This window comes from Gavia stellata, chromosome 1, assembly GCF_030936135.1.
Source record: "Gavia stellata isolate bGavSte3 chromosome 1, bGavSte3.hap2, whole genome shotgun sequence".
NCBI lineage: Eukaryota > Metazoa > Chordata > Aves > Gaviiformes > Gaviidae > Gavia > Gavia stellata.
In genome coordinates, this window is record NC_082594.1 from 88,399,617 (window position 1) to 88,416,797 (window position 17,181).

The following is a 17,181-nucleotide window of genomic DNA, read 5'->3' on the forward strand; positions in this document are numbered from 1 at the left end:
GGCATACCAGTTTTACAGACTTCCATCATCACATTTCAATCACATGGTTGTCTGCTCCAAACCTGTTTTTTTGACCCAAGCAGTTAGCCAGGCAAGATCTGAGAATCATCACATTTTCCAGCAGGCAAAGCCACTGTTGATGAATGTGCATGTATTTCACAGAATCACAAAATCACTAAGGTTGGAAAAGACCTGTAAGATCATCAAGTCCAACCATCAACCAAAAAAACACCACCATGCCCATTAAACCGTGTCCCACAATGCCACGTCCACACGTTCCTTGTACACCTCCAGGGAGGGTGACTCCACCACTTCCCTGGGCAGTTTATTCCAGTGTGTCACCACTCTCTCAGTAAAGAAATTTTTCCTAATATTTGACATAATTGGTTACTTACATTGAAACCTGTTTCTCTGATCATAGAAGAAATCCTATTAGTAGCAACAACCTCTATGCCTTTAAGAACTTTCCACGAAGAAGTCAATTAAATTTCCCATGGGGGAGGGTTGTGAATTTGGCCTTTAGTCTCTGTTGAACCTCTAAGCTGGCTCTCATCACTGGATCAGGGATTTTATTAGATTTTTAAAGCATTTATGTTGTACCTGACTCTGAAAACAGTACGCATTCGGTGGGGTTTTTAGCTGACTGGTACAAAAGAGACAAGCTGTTCACATCTTGGGGCAGAGTCTTATATCTGTATGGTCTCCCTAACACTAAGCACTCCACTTACAAAAGACAGTAACAAGAGAAAGGATCAAATTCAAAATCTTATCAGGCTGATGGCCAATAGAAATCACTTACATATGCAGAATGACATTTTGTTGTTCAAGCGGATAAGCTGATCAGACCTCAAATTAGATATGCTCATTTCCAGTACATACAAACAAGCATATCTTGCTTCAGTTTTACCCCCATCTTCCTTTCTGCATCACACCCACTCATTGCCCAACTAAACCTACACTATAATGTTGTTAGACATACAACAAATGCTGACGCATAAACCATAAACACAGGATTAATTTCCTTTTTTTTTTTGGTGTATCTTTCAACCAACCTAGGACCCTATCCTGATCACCCTACCGAGGCAATGGCACTATTTTCTGCATATAGTACACACAGCACTAGCACAGAGTAACCGCGGGCCCAGCCGGCCTGTCGCAGACAAAAGACAACCCCCTTTCCACAGAAATACTGAGAAGCGCGGATTCCCCAGACATTTGTTCCTACAGCAGTAACCGAAAGCTGTGTGTAGAACCACCCACACGTACTCCCTTGCAGTGCGTTTTAAGTCGCCCACCACCACCCCGCGTCCCACGGCCTCCCCTCAGCAACCCCGCACCCCCCTCAGCCCACGACCGTTACCCGGCGGCCGGCGCAAGGCGCAGGCGCAAGGCGCCCTCCCGCCGTCGCGGCCCCTTCACGCGCATGCGCTCGCTTCCCTGGGGGCGCCGGCGCACGCGGAGCGGCTCCTGCGGCAGGCCGGGTTGCATCACCCGGCGCGAGGGTGACGGAGGTCCTTCCTGGGGCTGCCCCGCGGCGCGCCTGAGCCGTTCCCGCCCCGCGGCGGGGCTGGTGGCGGCCCCGCGCCGGCCAGCGCGGCGGGTCCCTGAGCCGGGTGTCTGCCCCCCGGCCGGCGGGTGCTGGGCTGCACGCCGGCGGCAGCGGTCCCGAGCGGAGCCGGGGGTCAGGCGGCCGCGCGAGTCTCCTCGCTTCCTCTTCGGGCCAAGATGGCGGGGGATGAGGCGGGAGTGACTCTAGGGCAGCCGCACCTCAGCCGACAGGACCTCGCCACCTTGGTGAGACCCGCCCGGGTGCCGCCCGGGGGACGGGGGCAGGTGGCTGCGGGCAGGGGCGCCGAGGAGCGCCAGATGCGGGCGGCGGGGCCGGGGCGGCCGGGCGGGCCGTTGTGGGGTTGGGGGGGGGGGGGGGGAGCTGTGCTCGGAGGCTGAGAGGATCCGTGCCTCCTTCCAGGCCCCGCCGCGGCCGGTGAGGTCTGAGGGGGCGCGGAAGGCGGCGGTGCTTCGTGGGGGTGAGTTGCAGCACGCCGGGGCTGTGGGAAGGGGGAGGTAGGCGCGGGGCCGAGCGGCGGCGCTGGGAGCAGGTTAGGCTGGTCGCAGTGGGTCTGGGTTGGCTGGATAAGGCGCGTCGCTTGCTGGTGAGGCAAGGGTTGGCGTCCCGGCTTTGCGAGTGAAGCCTTTGTGTGACAGTGGTGGAGACGTGCCGTTTCCCCCTTTGTAAGGGCTGTCTCGCTTAGTGGTGTTAAATGCTCTTCTCTCTCCGAAGTAGAATCATAAACTGGCATTCTGTTTCCCCAGCGGGTTAGGTGGATTGGTTGCCAGCCCAGTCTTGATTAGTCTGCCAAGAAAGTTTTATTGATTCCCAAGAAAATCAGTTGCAGTAGTCTCCTGCTGTGGTAGTCTTGCCTATTAAATGTCTCGTCTGGGCTGTCTCACTTATTACACATATATGCGGACAAAACCAGTTGAAAGTCCTATTGCTGCCTCCCTGGTTTTCAGCAAACTAGAAAGGCTTATTTGTCTTTACAGTAATAATGTTTGATATTCTTGGGATTTAGGCACAAGAATTCTTTTTGTGTTGTAGCTAAGCATGTTGATATTCATTAGTGAAGCATGTTAGTAATATCAAAAAGTTTCTTTACTTCTTTTCATTGTTGACCATGGCATTTGCCAGTCAGAAAAAGCACAGATAGGCCTAGTTGGGAAGTCAATAGGAAATACCTTTAAGGCCTATTCTGTTCTTTTCTCAGTTGGCCCTTGAATGCTTACAATTGACTGGAGCTTATAGCTGAACTTAGCCTTATACCAGTCTTGAGGAAAAAATTGCACGTGTGCATAATTGTGTGTGCCAGGAACATTTCTCTTGATGGCAGGATTTGCATCATGCTTACGTGCTTGTCACCCTGCTACATGGTGCCATCTGCAGGTCATGTTCCCGTCATTAACTTCAGTGCGCGTAGTCATTTTGTTAGATATGCAAGAAATACAAATCGAATTGCCTGTGTTAGGTGGACAAAACTTGTTTTGTATTGAACGTGAACATTTTATTTGTGTAATACTTGAGAATAGAATGAGTGAACTTACATTTAAACACAGATGTGTTTAAGTTAATTTGATTGTTATGCACAAAACCTGCATGTCACATTGTAAACAATATGTGATTTAATGTCAATTAACGTGTGTGCGTTATTTGTATCTTAGGAAAATATTTATATCCTGTCCTGCACTGAGGACTCTTGGGGGTAGATACGGAGGTTTTTGTGTGTTAGAGCTTCTTTTGATTTGTTTTGTATTTTTTACTTCCATCTTTCTTTAACACCTTGTAGCCTATACCAATTTACAGTCAGTGTTTTGATTTGCAACCTATGCTTATTTACAATCAGGATTTTGTTCACTTTTTATCCTATTTCACATACTTAAAAGACTGGAATGCATATCTAGAATTGTTTTAATGAGCTTGGTTAGATTTTGCTGAATAGAACTACTGGATAGTTTTTAAGAAGATGTACGGAGTACTCTCTAAACGTTTAGATACAAGATGAATAAATTCTAAAATCTCCCTCGTACAGGATGTTACCAAGTTGACGCCTCTGTCACCAGAAGTCATCAGCAGACAAGCAACAATTAATATAGGTAAAAACAAACTTCTAAAAAAGAGGGGGGGCATTCGTGTGGCTCTTTCTGGTCCTCATGCAGTAGCACATGGTACCTATGTGACAACATTTTTAAGAAATTCTTGCTGAAACAGACAGTAATATAGATACAGTGTTTTTATTGTAAATTTTATCCAGATGCAGGAAGAGACTTGTCAAACCCTTTTAACTTGAAAAGCACCAGTTTTACTTCAAGAACACTGTTGAATGAAGTGGGGAATGGTTGCTAAAGCAAAGTTTGTTTTACCTTAAAGTCGAGCATTGAAATGAGTTTCATGAAAATACAAAGATCTATCTATTGGGACCGCAATTTAGGATCTTGTTTGTTTAAACAAAAATGATTACAAAACCCATACATGCTTCTGATGGGAGCTCTGGACTTACTGGCTACAGAGAGTTTGGGGTAATTACGTGTTGATCGTAATGGAACATTGCACAAAATTAAACAATGGTTTATTGACAAACATTTGCTTTTAAAACATAGGTACAATTGGTCATGTAGCCCATGGAAAGTCGACAGTAGTCAAAGCTATATCTGGAGTTCATACTGTCAGGTTTAAAAATGAACTGGAAAGAAATATCACAATCAAGCTGGGTTATGCTAATGCAAAGGTGAGTCATTACTACAAATCTAGCAAATATGTTGCTAATATATTTCAGGGTGGATATAAGCTTATAAGTAACTAATCCTTGATGAATTAAACTTTTTCTCAATTTTTAAAAATTACTTACAGATTTACAAGCTGGATGACCCAAGCTGTTCCCGGCCAGAGTGTTACCGATCCTGTGGAAGTAGCACCCCAGATGAGTTCCCTACAGATATTCCTGGCACCAAAGGGAACTTTAAACTAGTCAGGTAACTGCTGTAAAATGAATGGTATAAATTGTGTTTACTTTATGTGCACTCCCTTTTACATAGCTGCAAACAGTCAGGATTGAGCTGCAGGCTGAATGAATTGTTATGGTAGATGACGTGTTCTTAGATGCTGGACACCCCTGATCTAAGGTATCATCTGAACTACCTTGTTTTTATTAGTTGTGATGCACAGTCCACTGTAGAGCACAACTGTGTCTTCTGTCATCGGGTATTTGCAGGACTCTGAGGTGAAATGATATTTTTTTCTGCTATTAATGTAAGCACATTTTAAAGCCACCAGAATGAGAACTAATGTGGACTATACAAATGCATCTTTAAAATTCCTTTCTGGAGGGTGATCTTTGTTAAACTTTTTCTTCCTAGAGGCAGAAAAATTTTCAAAGTTCTTAAAATGAATCTATGAAAACCTGATACTTAATGTGAGATCAGACCTCTTAAGTGGAGGCCAGGTGTCCTTTGTTCACTTTATTTCTAAGAAAGCGTAGCATGGTCATTATGCAAGCATAGTAACCACAACAGTTGTTACATGGGTCTTAGCAATGATTGCTCAAATGAGAGTAGTCACAAAGACTGTTGTACAAGATTCCTAGTTCATGCTTACGTATAAAATACACGTACTGTTGTAAAAGCATGTTTCCTTCCTTTCCTCAGATTCCCAGTACAGCAGTTGTTCTAACAATAACTTCTGTTGGAGTGTGACAGTCATGCAGCCGTTGTTAAACTATTGGTTAAAAGCTTTGGATTCTTTATCTTACTGTTTATTTGCTTATAGTAGATTTTTAACATTGTCGGTGAAGCAGCAAATTAGCCCCTTGCTTTTTGGTGTGTGCTACCAGGAAACAAGTTTTCTTCACTGAATAGGTTCAGGCAAGAATGTAGTGAATTGACTATTATAGTCTGCACAATAAAATCAGAAGGTTGGAACTAAGAGCTGTACTATTGTCTCTGTAGATAAATCTTTGAAGTGAAATGCAATTATAATAGTGTAATTCAAGATACATGATTTTCTAACATTGGAGAATGGGAGACATCTTTTTAAAAGAGATGAGAGAAATCCTGTGTTTTATTGTTTGGTTTTTTTATTATTCCGATGCATTTAAATCTAGTCTAATTTACAAGTAAATTTGTGAAATATTAAAGCAGGACCTGGTATGGATATATGGTATCGAATCTTAAAACTCAGAAAAACTATTCAGTAGCCATTCAGTAGTCTTCATGTTCTTATGAAAATACTTTTAAGATATTACTTCTCGGCATCTGTCTCAAAATGTTTATTTTATCTATTTTAAGGATGCTTTTAACCTTTGTGTCTGCCTAGCTGCTCACATAAATCAGTCTTGATATTTGGCTTCTGGACTTCTTTTTAACTTTCTTCTACAACAGGCATGTCTCTTTTGTGGATTGCCCTGGCCATGATATTTTGATGGCTACTATGTTGAACGGTGCAGCAGTAATGGATGCAGCTTTACTGTTGATAGGTAATGATTGCTACACAAAAGTAGAGCTCTGTTTTTTTAATATCGTGAAGCAACTTCATATGGGTTTTAAAATTTAGTGGGATGGGGTGAGCAACTAAAAAAGTGAATGCTTTTGAGATGTGTTTAAGAAAAGTAAGTGATGTTACAAGGAAAATGTACCCTAACAAGCTGGGTTTTTTTTAAACATGGCTATACATACTCACTAGTCTGGTAGCTGGCCCAATTGATAGAGGATTAGTTGGCTAAGATGAAACGTTGTAGTGGTATAGCACTGTAAAATTTATATGATTTTATGGAAGTACATTAGCTACAGGTATATTTTGAGTTTCTCTGAAGCTTCAGTTTGCTTTAAATATGTAGCCTTAGCCATGCAGCAGAGTCCACAAACATCAATACAAACAGTAAAAACTCAGATAAATACTGACAAAATCAAGGTACAGGACGTTTATCTTGATTCATACAAATTTTGTTCTGATTTGCAAACAACGGGAAATGAGTAAAACTCATTTTTATATGTCTACAGCACAATATAGTGCTCTACAGTGATAAATAGCAATTATGTTACCTGAATGGGGCATGTCAACAAACAAGAATAACAGCTTCAGATATCGAAGTTTAAATCATCTGAGACAGGCAGGATGAAAGGCAGCTTATCAGCTGTTTAGATCTAGAAAGTGTGATAGACCAAACTTCAAGATTAACCACCATAATGGCACATCAGGCCAAAGTTGGCTTCTCGGATGGCTGAAATCCAAACCATGCTGATAAATGCCCTATGTATACTTTATGTATGCGCTTTATGTATGCCCTATGATACTTTATGTATTTATTGTGTGTTGTACAGTTTAGGGATCTTGGCATTTTTATGACTTTGGTGATAAGAAAACACCAAAGACTTGTACGATATTTCTTGAAAGGTGAATTGTCCGTTATGCTGCAGTCAGCACTGAGATGTCTAGAGACCTAGAGGGTGGAATAAATCAAGTAGGCACAAGTTAGTTATCAGTATCTTTGGAAATTTTAACAGTTACTATTGGGAGCAAGTAGAATGGGGGACTCTGGCAACCTCTCATCTGTCATATATTGTGTGGATGGTAAAGCCAGCACTTCTGGAGAAGAGTAGGTGCTTATTAACTTGGATGCTTCACACGTAGCTTACTGAGAGCTGACTGTCTTTTTTTATAAAGATACAATGGAAAGTAGATGTCCTAACTGTAGGAGTTTTGTCTGTCTTCATAGTTTCTATATTGCAGTCATTTTTCTTCTTTCAGCTGGTAATGAGTCATGCCCTCAACCCCAGACCTCAGAACATCTAGCTGCTATAGAAATCATGAAACTGAAACACATTTTGATTCTACAGAATAAGATTGATTTGGTGAAGGAGAGCCAGGCTAAAGAACAGTATGAACAGATTCTTGCATTTGTACAAGGTAAGTTTTCAACAGCAGAAATCCAGTTAGTGGTGGAAATTCTTCTGTGTCGGGACATGGACGTAGTGGTTTTCTATATGTTTATAGAAAAACTTGCCCTGCTTAGACGATGCTGTTGTACATAGTCTGTTAATCTGAAAAACAGACAATTGGAGTTGTGCTTCTTACCTGTGTCAGACTGCTTATGTACAATAATGTTATGGCTGTTGGTCAGAGCTCTTGATGTAAAACTAATAGCGATAGCTTGTCTAGTAGCTTTCACTGAACTTGTGGTTTCTTCTTGGTATTGTCTCTTCTTGGATTGCTAGAGATTGTACTGTGATTTTACTGCAGTGCAGGAGAGAATGAAGCAGTACTTGTTAGGGGCACCTTGTAGGTATAAATGTGTTAGTTACTTTTATCTAATCATAAAAGACTGGTCTTTCATCTCTCTCTCTCTGTAAGTCCAGTTCAGGCACTGTTATCCTACTCTGTTCATAAAGTTCTGCTTAACTTTAGTCTAGTGCTTTGAGTTTCATCTTTCGCAGGAGTTTCCACTGTTTTCCCTGCTTATCTGCTTTAGCTGGGGTATATGAAAAGCTGCAGAGCTAGATTGTCACCATCAAAAGTAGCCAATGGGTCTTTCTCTTTTTTAGTTCAGAATTGTTACCTTGTATAAGCTGTTCATAATAGCTATGTCAGAGTGGCTTGATGTTTAAATTTGGAGTTTGTGAGAACTGGAGTTATCACAAGAAACGTAGATATAGTTAAAACTAATAATATTTAACAGGCCTGGATAACTAAATGCATCCTTCCATAAAATTGTTTTTTTCTAAATTATGTGTTTCTATTGCAAAACTTAGAAAACATAGATCATTAAATTGTTAGGAATTTTAGTTTGTCAGAATTAAATCTGATTGTAAAATTAATATTGATGTATCAAATACTGAGATAACCGATCTGTCTGAGGAAATAATCTTAAGAATATTTCTGATCACAATGTAGGAAGTGAATTCTCCCTTAGAGTAGAAGATTATCTTGGATAGTGTTTAGAAGAGCAGCTGCAAAGCTTTTCAGTACACAGTTATCTAGAGGCAACACGAGGGTTGTTTCAGAATCCCTCGAAAAGTAGGTCTGTCTGGTTTGAGCTAAAATGTTGAAGGGAAGGGTAAATGCTCTGATACTTACTGATTTGGGAAATACACATAAAATGTGCCTTCAAATTCATTAGTATTTTTAACAATGACAGAACACTTGGTCATGTTGCTGTAAATACTATATTAAGGCTTGATGTTGAACCTGATTTTCTTTTAGGTACAGTTGCAGAAGGAGCTCCAATAATACCAATCTCAGCACAGTTGAAATACAACATTGAGGTAGTTTGCGAGTATATAGTGAAGAAAATTCCAGTCCCTTTGCGAGACTTCACATCTGAACCAAGGCTTATTGGTATGTGAATGCTTAAGTCTCTGGGCTTTTGTGGCTAACCATTTGCCATATGTATCTACACTTAGAACAGCATGTTGCTGAATGCTCTAAAAAGAGGTAGGTTTAAAAGGAGCATTTAGTGCACTCTTATTTTAAAACCTGCATATTTTCTGAGAGCTGTATTGTTTATTCGTAGTTAATTGCTATAGTTAAATCTATTTGAGGTAACTGCTGTTTTTTGTGTGTATTCTATGTGTATGACAGCACTAAAATGCAATAAAGATGAGAAATTTATCTGTCTTTAAAACATTCCTTTAGTTGCTATGAATTTAAATTTGATTTAATAAAGTACTGACAAACTGCTGAATTGGAAAATTATTTCCATGAAAATTTTATAGGTAGCCTCGTTAGATTTTCTGTGTTAGTCTCCTGGATATAATTGTCAAAGTCTGAGTTCTTGTCCAGCATATTTAGAAATTCAGTTCCACTACGACGAATCCATTTGTTTGCCCTTTTTTCTGCATAAAATATGGGAGACCTATAAAACATGTTCAGAATGCATAAAAATTGACTATATTAAAACAAGGTTCAGTATTCACAATTGATATTGTGACTATTGAAGGGGTGTTGTAATATAGTTGATCATTGCTTTCGTTTTCAGATACTGATCTTAACTTAATTTCTGCTATGCAGAAGCAGTTTTTAAAAACATTTATGTATATGAGCAGCTTAAATGGTTTTGAGAACAATATCAACTATATACTTAAAAATTTGTAATAAAATACTCATCATATTTTAGTGTTCTTCCTGAATTACATTATTTGTAATATTGATAAATATGTGCGTACCTTCATAAGAATAGGGAAGCAGTCAAAGTTGCTGAAGACAGACACTAATTCTTTAAAAACCTGTTCTTAAATATAAACCTGGTTATGGTCTATTCTTTTCAGTAATTAGATCTTTTGATGTCAACAAGCCTGGCTGTGAAGTTGATGACCTTAAGGGAGGTGTAGCTGGTGGCAGTATTCTAAAGGGTGTTTTAAAGGTAACCTTTTCCTTCTGTTGTCTGGAGATTGGTAATGATAATAATGAGCAGCGCTTTTGCATGCTGAGTACAAAATGAACCTATATAATTGTTTTTTTTTTTTTTTAACTAGAATACAGTCAGATGGCATTTATCCTTTCTGTCTGTGTCTCATTTTTACTTTCCCCTTTTAAAATACCAGAACAAGCAACACTGATTTTTATTTTTTAAATATATTTTTGTTACTGTAGTCTTAACTTTTGCTAATAATGATTCCAATTTATTTGGTTACAAAAATTGAGGGAGCTATTTTTTTTTTCTGTCCTACCACTTCTACTTGCTGAATTATTGGGGAAAAGAGGGGAGCAAAAGAACTTTAAAAATACCTCAGAAGTGTGTGGGGGTTCCCACAGGTCCCGCTTCCCCACTTAAGTATTCTGTATATTTTAATTTTTTTTTTAATTTTGCTTGTGGGATACTGTCACTAGATGGAAACTTCAAAAGTTGCTCTGCTAGACTGGAAAGCCAGCTACGTCTTTGAACAGTTACTCAACTTGTGTTTTCTTTGTTTTGCAGTTTATTGATGTTGATCAGTTACACTGATCGAATTAAGTCAATTTTTCTCAGTGCTGTAACATTTCTAAATGAAATGTCATTTAAAAAAATTAAACTAAAATTTAAATGTTGGCATTATTGCTGATAAAGATCCTTTGCTAAAGCAGTTTTACAAATTGCATTGAAAAGAAAATCAGTTGTTACACTGGCTGTAAGATCGAGAGCTTTCAGTATTGTTCAATTTGCAGTAAACAGTGCAACAGAAGTCTTAGAAGTTCTACAGTAGCCCGGAACCAAGGACTTGTATAAATAGTAGAACTTGGGATAAGTAGGTCTTCTCTGTGACTAGTGGTTAGCTTTATGTGAAACAACCAGTTAATCACTTTTTCACTTTTGTAATTAGGTGGGTCAGGAAATTGAGGTCCGGCCTGGTATCGTGTCCAAGGACAGTGAAGGAAAACTGATGTGCAAGCCAATCTTTTCCAAAATTGTGTCACTCTTTGCTGAACACAATGATCTACAATATGCTGCTCCAGGGGGTCTTATAGGTAAGAATATTCTCTTATGAAAAGATTTATTTCTTCATGCTTATTGAAAACGCTTGGTTTAATTCAATGATAAGTTTCACAGTAGTAAACAAAAAGGCTATGAGCAATTTCAAATAATTTGTATATGTAGAGAGAGAGACAACATGGGTGTGAAAATTAGATATTTAATAAATAAATAATTTTCCTGAATGTCACTGGCTAACGCAGATAACTTAGATTGTTAATTGTACTGGCTTTAACAGTAGAATATTTCTTCAACTGTTTAGACAGAACTCACAGTCTTGCTGATATTCTGAAGGTGCTGACCAGGTAATAGGGAATTCCCAGTACATTCACAGTTTCTTGTTTTTTGATCTCCTTCAAATATTTTAGTATGTAAATGTGACAGCTACCTTTCAGTTACTCCTTGTGACTTCCCTTCTTGTGTTGTAGGTGTTGGAACTAAGATTGATCCAACTTTGTGTCGGGCTGACCGAATGGTAGGCCAAGTTCTTGGTGCAGTTGGAGCACTGCCAGAAATATTTACAGAGCTAGAAATTTCCTATTTCTTGCTGAGACGACTATTAGGTGTGCGCACTGAAGGAGACAAGAAAGCTGCAAAGGTTTGTACCCCTTTTTTTTGTTTTTCCTGAGTTCGCTGCTTTTGCTGTTTTATTAGTATATACATTTTTTGATCTTACGTAGTAATTTTGTCTCCCTGTTCATATATGCTTGCCACTAAACTTACCTGCTTATTTAATATTGTAGAAGAATGCTTTTCAGAGGAGTAGGAATTCATATCAGAGTAGTTTAAAGTTGCATAAAGTGTTTGTGTCCTGAAGTTAGGTATTCTTCTAAACATACTGGTAGTTGTTTTCCTTTGCTATCAGCCTATTCATTGTGCAGTAATTAGTTTTATACACATACTGATCTACTTACCTGCTTTTTATAGATTCTCTCTCTGAAGAACTTTTTAAAGCTAAGTATTTTTGAAACACTGTAGGTGAAAAGTAACTGAACTTGATGCGTGGCACAGTCTCGTGTTCGGTGGTCCATTTTACAAAAAATCAAACTAAAAGATCATAGTTTTCCCTGTTAGCATTAAAATCTATAAACTGCTTCATGCAACAGTAAGTTAAGTGCTTCAGTGCTCTCTTTATCCTGTGAAATGGATTATTTTTTGAGAAATCATTTAGATGTGTGTAGGCATAAGAGAAATGAGAATATCCAGATTATTTAAAAGAATGGTATAACATTCCAGTTTGTAGCAATATCTGAGACTGTTTACGCTTCTAATACAGTATGTGCAATCTTCAGTACGTTTCGTAGAAAATGTAGAGAAATTCCAAGAAAGTATATCATACCAAGAACCTGCAGTACTACATGCACAATATATTTACGTATTTGTCCTTTCATGTATAAACTTTATCCACTGACGCTGTTGTGCGTGGTTTGTGTGTGAGGATATTTGTAGTTTTTGCACTTCTCAGCTATATCTTTTTTTTTTTTTGTGGCAGGTAGGTAACAGAAGATACTCAGTATTGTCTGTGGTATGTTTTTTTTAAATACTAAAGCTTATGTTTCAGAGTTTTGTATGTCTGCCTTCAGGTGCAAAAATTATCAAAGAATGAAGTTTTAATGGTAAACATAGGATCCTTATCTACTGGAGGGAGAGTCAGTGCAGTAAAGGCCGATTTGGGGAAGATCGTGCTAACTAACCCAGTATGCACAGAAGTGGGAGAAAAAATTGCCCTGAGTCGAAGAGTTGAGAAACACTGGCGGTAAGTTGGTTCTAAACTGGTGGAGTACCTGGTTGTTACATTGTTAATAAAAAAATATGTGGATCTGATTTTGTTCTAGAGTAGGTAAGTGTATGTCTGTTTTAAAAATTCCTTTGGATTCTCCTAACACATTGACACCATTGTGGGATGCTTCATTTCATTACTAGCCTCTTTTTTTAAAGAAGCATTATAATTGGGTACATACCGATTAGTTAACAGACAAGGAAACATCTGAGGTTCATGGTTTGTTTCCAGAATTGCCATGCTGTAAATTGAGCTAACAGTAGGCAATCTTGGCAGAGCTGTTTGGAAATTCTAGTAATGTTAAGCAAAAGCCTGTCTTTATACACACCTAAGTCAGTGGTGTTCTACATGTGGAGCTGTATGGGATTTCTAGTGCAACCTGAAGTAATAGAAGGGGAATGGAGGAGGGACATCCTAAGGTTCGAGTATTTTATGTACTATGAGCAGAGAGAAGAGAAAAAAGTATCAACTGGATTGACCCATTCAGATTACAAATATAAAATGTCTGACTGCACAAAAGCATCTGGAGGCTGAAAATGATGAGCAGAATTGGTTGATGATTCATTGTAATCTTAATGCCATACTTCTCTTTAGATGAGTATGCATACTGTACCTGTTGTGTTCCACAAGACTACATGATTATCATAAGAACATCAGGGTATTTAGATTCATTGACGCTGCACAGGCAACATAGCCATTTTTACAAGAAGTCTCTGCTGTATGAAAAAGAACCAAGCTTTAAATATCCATGGAGGCGGGTTTCTTTTTCAGATCAACAAGAAAGCATAGATAGGAATTTAGTGCTTGCTGTCTCAGAGCTAGATGACAAATTAGGGAAGAGATTATTCCCTGGAAAAAAAAAGGAAAAAAGATAACATGTCTTGAACAGGAGGAGAAGAAAAAAGAAACACCAAAACCCACAAAGACAGGACACAAATTAAGTCAGGGAAAGCAGAAGGAAGAGCAGAAACTATTTATATTAGAAACAGTGCCTTTTTTTTTGAGCTATAGACTGACAGCCGGTGCAAATTTTAATGTGAGTTTTGTTGTTTCTGTAGATTACTTCCCACTTGAAAAACATGACCAAATTTTGCCAAAAAGCCCACTTGCGTCTGGATTATGGGGTGGGCAAGTAGTGGCAGCCTGCTGTAAAGATCCTGGTATTAAAAAGTTGCCTTCTATGCTGTTTTAAAAGGACAAAGAGACAACATAAGGAAACTGAAAGTTGAGGAAAGGGAAAGGATGCAAACTGTGAAGAGCAGCATAATAAAAACCAATTGGAGTAAAGATAATGTACAGCTGGTACTGTGAAAAGGAGCTTGTAGCCTGAGGCAGTGGAGTAGAAAGATGGAAGAAAGTGAGAAAGCAAGAGATGAAAAGGAGGTATAAAATAGAAAGTAAATAGATAGAGGTTAAACAGGAAATAGCAAGTAAACGGGATATGCTAGTGATTCCAAGGAACAGTGAATTCAAAGGTGGACTAGTTATAACCTATGGATATGGTCCTAGAAAGTGGGAAGTGCTGGGCTAACATACTTCCGTTCCTTTTCTGGTGTCCAGAGGCAGGCTCTACTGCTTGGCAAACTAAATTGAGATGCACATGTGGTTTCTATGTTATCTCCTTGGCAGAAATCGGAAATGTTTTAAGGACAGTCATATTAATAAGGTGGACTGCCTGCTGATTGTGGAGATGGACATAATCCTAATTTCTTTTTAAAAGCATCTTTTTCTGAGGCGACAGTGGCCTATAAAAGGGGCCTTCATTTTAGTGAATATAAATAGTAGAACTTATCTGAGAGCTGAGTTACCTTTATAGGTTACATGTTCATTGAGAGCTACAGCTGTGTTTATAATCTTACTGTCATCTTGTATGAATTTTCATATCTTCATTTCTATTTGAAAATGATGCAGCACTTCAGGCAAAGGTGAAAGAGATCAAGCTGTAAATAGATTTAGAGTCCACTAGTACAACATAAGCTACAAAATTTTCAGATTTTTAGTTTACTGTTCAAAGGTACATCCTTAGCTGATTACAAACATATATCATCCTTTTTTATTCTGTTTTTACTAACCAGTCTTGGATCTTGCAGGATATTTTTGGTGGGAGGCAAGTGAAGAAAATTAAAAATGTGAGAACTTGAAGGCATAAGCCTTGATTTATCCTGGATATTTCTGACTACTATTAAAAGTAATATACACTGTTTTTCTTTTTGCAGTTTAATTGGTTGGGGTCAAATTAGAAGAGGAGTGACAATCAAGCCAACTGTTGATGATGACTGAAGAACAAAAGAAAGTGCTTCATTTTTAAAGATGAAGTGCCTATTTCTATTTTGGAGGGGGTATATTTTCACAGTGGATTTGGAAGCTGTGCAAACATTGTCTTTTGAGTTGTATGGCTGTCCTTGTATGTTTTATTGATTTTTACCCTCTTACTAAAATACTAGTCACTATCACCATTAAAAGTGTAAAAGAATTGGCGTAGAAGCGGGTTTAATTATCCACATTTTAGTAGAAATTAATTGTACATGTCTCATGGCATGTCTAATTTATGTTATTTTGTGTTTCAGACATACCTGTTTAATATCAGTCAAGCCAGCCCCAGTGTAACACACAAACCATAAATCTGGTATTGAAATAAAATACTGCTTATTTTCATTAATTCATACAATTTTTCTGAGTAACAAAAGACTGCCGTGATCGTTCAATCAGTACAAGAATCAAAAGCAAAACCCCAAACTATTCTTGAAGACTATACCCTTTCTGCACAACATCTTGTTTTGTTTAGACAGCTGTTTACAACACAGACTTTCTTCCTTAGTTCCGTATGGTTCTGACTTTAGGAGTCTGGCTGTATACACTTTGTAATTAGGATGGCAATGTTGCCTGACTTAAATTTGTCACTTGCAATATTACAAAGAAGAACTACAAGTAAACTGGATCTGAACTGGCAGTACTGGTTTTGACCTGATTTTAGAAGGGGTTTATGAAAAGTGTGATTAATTTGAAATATAGCTGTCTGTCGTTGTGGAACTCTGTGTGGGGGTGATCTGGGAGCTCTTTATACAGTAGGAGTAAACTACTTATTTCAAAGTTACATTGAGCAAATTTAGCTGTGATCTTGAACTATAAAATACCTGGAAAAGGCTGTAGAAGGGAATGATTGGAGGGGGTGTTCAGAATGAGATGAGGAAAAAGGTATAAAACCACTTTTGCTTAGCTAGCCTGAATCACACTCCTTAGGAGAAAACATAATGTAATAAATTTATTGTAGGGTGCTAGTACTTTGATCCATTTATTTAGCAAGTTGTGCTACTTTCCATATTTTTATACAAAGTACTGTGTTCATTTTCAAAGCCTGGTTTCAGTTGTATTTAATATCTTCAAGGGCATTCTAAAGGTAAATACCATTTCATTCATCAAAATGGACTTCGATGAAGCAACTTGAGTTTTGTTCCCGATTTTGCATTGTATTTTGTGTTGCCTTATTCCATCTACATTCTTGTACTCAGTTTCACCATTTGTAAAGTACTTCTACCTCGCATGGTGTTGAGACTAAATACATTAATTTTGTATAGTGCTTCTTTTTAAAAAGAGTCAGCTATGGCTCTTCCTGATTCTCCCAGTACTTGACCGGTATGCAATCTTAAATGTGTCTGTTTCAAAGACTGCATCTTCCATGCTGTGGAAGCCCATTTCTGGAACTCTGAATTTTAGGAACTTGGATAAACTTATGTCTTACCTAGTTTGGGAGCATGAGGGTGAGCACGAAAGAAAAGGTAAGCTACCACAGAGTACTAGGATGACCACCACCAAGGTGAAATCTAGTCCAGAGAGTTCTTTCTAAATGCACTGAATTTTTATATCAGAAATAGTGTGGCCAGCAGGAGCAGGGAGGTGATCATGTCCCTGTACTCGGCGCTGGTGAGGCTGCACCTCGAATACTGTGTTCAGTTTTGGGCCCCTCACTACAAGAAGGACATTGAGGTGCTGGAGTGTGTCCAGAGAAGGGCAACGAAGCTGGTGAGGGGTCTGGAGCACGAGTCTTATGAGGAGTGGCTGAGGGAAGTGGGGTTGTTCTGCCTGGAGGAGGCTGAGGGGAGACCTCATCGTGCTCTACAGTTGTCTGAAAGGGAGTTGTGGTGAGGTGGGTGTTGGTCTCTTCTTCCAAGTGACTAGCAACAGGACAAGAGGAAATGGCCTCAAGTTGCACCAGGGGAGGTTTAGGCTGGGTATTAGAAAAAAACTCTTTACTGGGAGAGTGGTGAAACACTGGAAGAGGCTGCCCAGGGAGGTTGGTTGAGTCACCCTCACTGGAGGCGTTCAAGGAACATGTGGATGTGGCATTGTGGGACATGGTTTATTGGGCATGGTGGTGTTGGGTTGATGGTTGGACTTGATGATCTTACAGGT

At 39.1% G+C, this 17,181-nt stretch overlaps 1 protein-coding gene across 1 annotated transcript; it reads left to right on the plus strand.

The window, feature by feature from the left end:
• The first annotated feature begins 1,709 nt into the window (after positions 1-1,709).
• Positions 1,710-15,426, plus strand: EIF2S3 (eukaryotic translation initiation factor 2 subunit gamma). Its single transcript, XM_059835539.1, has 12 exons — positions 1,710-1,794; positions 3,585-3,648; positions 4,153-4,280; positions 4,403-4,524; positions 5,929-6,023; positions 7,295-7,453; positions 8,747-8,881; positions 9,811-9,905; positions 10,843-10,987; positions 11,420-11,589; positions 12,575-12,747; positions 14,988-15,426. Exons 1-12 carry the CDS (start codon positions 1,726-1,728, stop codon positions 15,049-15,051), a joined length of 1,419 nt encoding a protein of 472 aa, XP_059691522.1. The 5' UTR covers positions 1,710-1,725; the 3' UTR covers positions 15,052-15,426.
• The last annotated feature ends 1,755 nt before the right edge of the window (positions 15,427-17,181 follow it).